At 58.5% G+C, this 6,000-nt stretch overlaps 1 protein-coding gene across 2 annotated transcripts in view; it reads right to left on the bottom strand.

Moving 5' to 3' along the window:
- ASS1 (argininosuccinate synthase 1) overlaps window positions 1-6,000 on the bottom strand; it is a 59,732-nt gene that overhangs the window by 36,423 nt on the left and 17,309 nt on the right. For both annotated transcript variants that reach the window (XM_034664674.1, XM_034664675.1), the window contains exons 7-9: window positions 4,872-4,946; window positions 1,556-1,626; window positions 766-796 (exon numbers count right to left, since the gene is read on the bottom strand). In XM_034664674.1, coding sequence (XP_034520565.1) covers window positions 766-796; window positions 1,556-1,626; window positions 4,872-4,946 — 177 coding nt within the window. The remainder of the gene's footprint in view (window positions 1-765; window positions 797-1,555; window positions 1,627-4,871; window positions 4,947-6,000) is intronic.

Here is a 6,000-nt window from a genome sequence, read left to right as displayed (position 1 = left end):
CCCCCCCGCCGCCCCCAGCACACTTCTTCCCTAATGTCAGACAAGCAGCCTACCCCACCCCCAAACCAGCCGCCCTGGTGTGGGGCTGAGCCAGGGACTGGAGACACATTCCCTCAGGGACAAAGAGATTTTTCTCTTCCCAGGATAGATTTCGGCCTGCCGCCATCCCCCCATCTCCCACGGTGGCAGGGGGAGATACAAAGGGAAACCCCCCAGGGAGAGAAATCCTAAACTTCAAACAGGGCCGAGGCCCAGCCTCGCCAGTCTAGGAGGCTGGGGACAGGGGATCAGGGCGGCCTGCCTCGGGCGGGTGTGGAGCACAGACCCAGACAAATGGGTCCTGAGGCTCTAATCTGTGCCACCCCCCCCCCCACCTCATTGCAGCAGCAGCGGCCTGAGAGCTGGTGGGCACAGGCTGGGCCCTCCCACAAGTGTCTCATCTGCCTAATTGCTTCTTTATTGTCTTACAATCACACACTCTCTCCATGCTGCCCTGAAATATTTCCTTCCCCTATTCATCCCAGCGGCAATTAGAAAAAGAGTGCGGTGGGGGGGGGGGTTTCTCAAAACCCAGCAGCGTGGAGTAGGCAGGCAGAGGGGGGCCCGGGAGGAGGATGGGGACACAGGCAGGGCTCGGCCCCAGGCCCACACCCGGCCCCCGTGAAATTTCAAATTAGGCTACAATCACATCAGACAGCATCGGCAGGGACCAGCTACCACCAAAGATGGGCAGCCAATTCACAGGAAACTGGGCGGGGGGATTACCTTGGGGTTCTCCAGGATTCCAGCCTCGTAGCTGCAGGGGGAGAGGGAAGACAGGGGATCAGGTGGGGAGGGGCAGGGAGACACCCTCCCCCCAACACAAGTCTGGTCTGCCCTTCTTTCTCTGCCAAAGCAACCACTGCAACCCCGCCTGGAACATTCTGGGCCCACCACAGTTGGCTGTGCAAGCTGCAGGTTGCAAGGAAGAGCCTGGGACATTTCCCTCTGGTTTCTGGGGGCACAGCCCCAGGGCTTCATATCTGGGGGCGACTTCACACATGCTGTTCGCCCTGCTTTAAACGCACTCTCCCCTGCACCTCTGCCAGTCAGTCCCTTCTCATCCTTGAAGCTCCCGTCTCAAATGTCACTTCCTTCAAGAAGCCCTCCTGGATACCCCAGCCAAGGCCGGGTGCCTGTTTTTTTTTTTTTTTTTTTAAGATTTTATTTATTTATTTGACAGAGAGACACAGCCAGCGAGAGAGGGAACACAAGCAGAGGGAGTGGGAGAGGAAGAAGCAGGCTCCCAGCGGAGGAGCCTGATGTGGGGCTTGATCCCAGAGCACCGGGATCACGCCCTGAGCGGAAGGCAGATGCTTAACGACTGCGCCACCCAGGCGCCCCATGGGTGCCTGTTATCTACCCCCAGGAGCCCTGCAGCGAGCAAGTGAGCGAGCAGCAGCGGCAAGAGCTCTGGTTGAGGGCGGGGGCCATCACCAAGGCCGCATCTGCCCTGCGAAGCCAGTGACCCCCCCGACGCGGGCAGGGCAGCGCACAGGTGGGGCGTCTCGCTCACCTGATGTGCATGAGGTTCTCATCCATGCTCCACGGGTTCTTGGGGGTGACCGGGATGGGGATTCCATGTTGCTGTGGGTAAGAAGTGACACGGGGCCGGCGTGAGGCAGCTCGAAGTTGGCCTGAGGACCAGGCCAGCTGCCTTGGTTTTCTTACAAGGCTGTGGACGTCCCCAAACTCTGGTCCTTGTGCAGTCAAGACTGGGGGCCCCCCTTTGGTGTCCTTCCCTTCCCCACACTCCCAGCTGCCCGGGGAATGAGTGAGGGCCCCGACTGGACATGTCCATGCAGAAACTACAAGACTGTGTGTCTGAGATGTCATGGGGTGGATGCTGACTTTGGAGGTGCCTTCTGGAAGATTCTCTGAGTCTATACTTCACAGGCCCTAAAGCACTAGAGAGTGCCAGGCGGTGTGCCAGAGGCTTCCCACTTGTTGACCCCCCCTGCAAGCCTAGGAGCTGGGGGCAGGAAGGGCCTAAACTTCCACTGTAGATCTCAACCAAGGCATCTGTGCCCGCATGTTACTTAATGTCGCCCCAAGGAAAGGGCTTCTAGCTCATGGCACCTGTTTACGGCACCTGCCTGGTGGGTTCTGGGAGCCACTCCCCCCCCCCACGCCTGGCACAATCACTACACACATCTCTCTGCAACCCTGAAAAGAACATCCCAGATACATTCCGTACCCCCTCCATCCTCCCCTGGTGGTTCTAATTGGGTCTTGCTTCCCAAACGGTTCAACCCGTTGTTCAAGGAGAAAACTCATCCCAGCCGAGACCCTAGGTCTGAAGGCTGTTGGCGATCACTTGGAAGGCCCGCCTCACTCAGCCTTTTGGATTAAGGACAAGGCTGACCCCTTAGCCACCTCACGCTGCCTAGTGGGATACCTGCTTGGAATCCAACACACATATTACATTGTGCTTTCCCCTCCTCTGGCTTATGGGGCACAGAGGCAGCTAAGTGGCCCAGCCAGGCCCCTATAAAGCAGTGAGAGCTGACGCTTTGCTTCCCAAGCCCCTTTAGGCACCTTGGCCCCCCGTGGTCCTAGAACCTGGCCAGCCCTGGTCCCTGGAGCCCCCACCGGCATCACCCCGTCTCTCCTGATGGGGCCATGCTGATCTGCCCTCAGTCCCGCTGCTAGAGGATTCCAGCCTCCTCCAGGTTTCCTTCATCACCACCTTAAAGCTTCAAAATAAATGAAGCTAAAACCCTTCAGCTGTTTTATTTTTTTTTTTTAAGCTTTACCAGGGGAATTGCTTTAAAAGACAGTCCGTGTCTCTTCCAGGATTTGTGTACTCTTTAATTTAAACCACACGGGCAAACAGGAACACCGCATTAAGAGGCTGCTCCGTGTTGGGGGGCCACTCCTCCCCCCCAGAGCTGCTGAGCATCTAAGGTACATCCTGCGCTCGGGCTCCCTCCAGGTAGAGTGGGCCAGGAGTGAGGCCCAGTGCAGGAGCCGGAACCCCTGGGCTGGCCACCCCGCCCCCAGAGAGCCAGCAGGTGGCTTCCCTGCAGCCTTTGTTTTGGGGGGGGGTGTTGGAAACACTTTTGCCTTCTTTCCCACTGGGACTCCGTGGTCGTGGTCGTGGTCGTGGTCGTGGTGGGAGCGAGGAGAGGAGAAAGGGAGGGAAGGTGGGAAGGACAGGCTGGGCAGCCTCTCCACAGCAGGGAGAGGGCACACACGCATGCCCAAAATAGCAGTCCCTTGACCAAAGAGATTTTTGTCCCTGCCCCCCACCCCTGCCAAGACACTCTCACTGCAAGTGAGGACAGAAAACAAAACCACTTTCCGCAAGTACACACAAGCACACGGACGACTACCCTGCTTTCCAGCCCCCTACCTTGGACGCTGGCTTCTTAAAAGAAATTAATTATGGTGACGATGCTAACGACAGGATGATGACGGGGGGGGGTGCTGCGGAAAGTGGAGTGAGCACGTGTGTGTGTGTGTGTGTGTGTGTGTGTGTGTGTGTGTCTCCTACCACACCTTGGCCTTGGCAACTTACGGGTCTTGAAAGCGGGGGTTTTCAAAGCACCATTGATTTTTGTCTCAGCTGAATCAGCTGCCTGGTCTGCATTTTGGACAAAGCCCAGTTGCTGCTCAGTAATTCTGGTCATTTCCTGGGTGCAGAAACACAGCCTCCCTCCCCGAACGCGCTCAGATTCCCTGGAGCTCAGTGCAGATACCGGCCACCCGGGGAGGCTCCGAGGCCTGGGGCCCCGGACTCCGTTCCTCGCCACGCTCTCCTGCTCAAAGGTTACGGGGGACAGAAGCTCCGTGAAGGGACTTCTCCCCCAAAATCTGGGAAGGAGGGCCAACAACACTCCTGAAATTCCTCTTTGCTGGGAAAACCAAGAATCACTTTTGTCTGGGGCTTAACGGAAATGAAGGGCAAGGCCCGGGTCACCCTGGCCCTCTCTTGAACCAGGACGGCAGTCGTGAGAATGGAGATGGGGCGGGGGTTCCAATTCATTATTCTTAAAGATGAAACGTGCTCCATATTCTGTATCAAGGAGACGAAGGGGGGTGGGAAGCCTCGTCAACCTCGGTTCTCTTAATAGCTCTGCTATTTGACAATTTGTTTGGCAACATATGGGCTTGCTCTTGTAAACTCCCCTCTTCATAATAAAACAACAGATGGTACAGGGGATCGCTCCTCCAGGCCCTCCAGGTCTTAATGGGATGCTGGCGGCAGGGGCAGGGCTGTGTCCCTGCCGAGTCTCCTACCACGCGGCACCTTGGCTGCGGCAAGAGCTCACAGCCGGCCCCGGCGACTGCTATTTAAAACCCGAGCAATTTTCTGGTGTGTGCACCGAGTTGCTTTTCCCCTGTCTGATTGATTGAGGCTGTTTGTCAAGGAGTCGCTAAAAAGAAAGGTACCCCGGGGAGCAGCTAAGGATCTTGATGCAAAACTTCTAATATGTTTTATTGCAACTTGTACTTCAAAAGGGCTGGCTCGACAAAAGCCTTTGTCTGCCACTGCCCCTCGGAGCGCCTACCTGTCCCCGGCAAGGCACCGGGGACAAGGAGCAGCCAGGGAATTGTGACCCAGAGAGCACCTCCCTCACACCCCCCACGGACTGACGGCTCTCCGTGGAGAGGCCCAGCCCAGGCAGTGACCACACCTCGGCGGGGGGCCAGCACCCCGCCCCGGGAACAGGTGCCACAGGGGGTCAGCTGGGGCAGAGATTCGGTCCCTGCCGGAACGGGGATCAGCCCCAGCCTGGCACTGCCGGTCAGGTCAGTGCCCCGAGAAGGCTATGCCCCCGGGGGTCAGTAGGCAAGGGCTGGGGGTGCTAGGGGAGACTCAGCCATACCTTGGCATACTCCATGAGATCATTGCGGCCCTGGAACCGGTTGTAGAACTCGGGCATCCTCCAGGGGGCGATGACCTGAACGTGGGGCAAGGAGTCAGATGCAGGAGAGCCCGGATGTTGGCCCTGCTGCATCGTCCCCAGAGAGGACACAGTCCACGTGGGGTGGGCAGAGGTGCTCCATTAGGTAGGGGAAGGACAGGACCTGCTGCCCGGGGGTGGCTTTGTAGAGGCCGGGTTCTGTGGCAGAAAGGCCCCGTGTCCCCCGGTTCGGTCCCCGCCCTTCTAGGCTTCAGTGTCTCTGAGACTTGAGGTTTCGACCTAGACAGGCCTCACATTTCTTGCTAGCAGAGGGCTAGTCTCCCCCTCTCCCGGGTGACTCAGGGAGGTTTCACCCTGCTGCAGACACCCAGCTGGGCCCTGCTCCGCGACAGTGGGGCCCAGAGACAACAGACGATGCTCTCAACCCATTTCTCCTGCTTTCCCTCCTCCTGCTCCCCAGAACTGCTCTGGGTGGGGAAGGGAGGGGAATCGGAGCCTGACTGGGGGGACTGAGCTCATTTCACAGGGGCTCTATCAGCCTGGAGGTGGAAGGGCAGGTCCCCAAGAAGAGCCTGCACCCAGCCCTGGAGCCAGCCGGGTCCCTGCTTCTGCTGGTAAGCTCTCCTGGGGCCTTAGAATGAGCAGCCCCTGGAGCAGGCCTGGCCTTGGGAGCTCCCAGAGACCAGCTGTGGCCCTCACCCCCACTCCCTTGGCTTGGCCTCTGCAGACAAAGATTCGGAAACTGGACTCCTGGCCCCCCAAGCTACTATGGGAACCTAGGGAGTGGGAGTCAGGAGAAAGCCCCTGTGCCCACCGGCCTGCAGCGAGTCAGCAGGCAAGACTTCTTAGCTGCCCGGTGTTGGGGGTCAGAATGGATCATCGGAGCTCCTCACCTCCAGGCTGCTCCCACCCAGCAGGCAGCTGCTGGCTGGTTAAAGGGGCAGAGAAAGACGTTCCACTTAAAGAAACAACAAAGGACCCCCTGGGGCCTCTGTCAGCGTTTAGAGGAGGCACCTCTTCTCCAGCCAGACCCCAAGTGACCTGTAAGGAGCTCAGACCTAGGCCCGTGCTGTCCCAGCCGGTGGCCAGC

The sequence above is a fragment of the Ailuropoda melanoleuca genome, chromosome 7 (assembly GCF_002007445.2).
Source record: "Ailuropoda melanoleuca isolate Jingjing chromosome 7, ASM200744v2, whole genome shotgun sequence".
In the NCBI taxonomy this organism is placed as follows: Eukaryota; Metazoa; Chordata; class Mammalia; order Carnivora; family Ursidae; genus Ailuropoda; species Ailuropoda melanoleuca.
The sequence above is the reverse complement of the archived record's forward strand: the minus strand, read 5'-3'. Positions and strand labels throughout refer to the sequence as shown.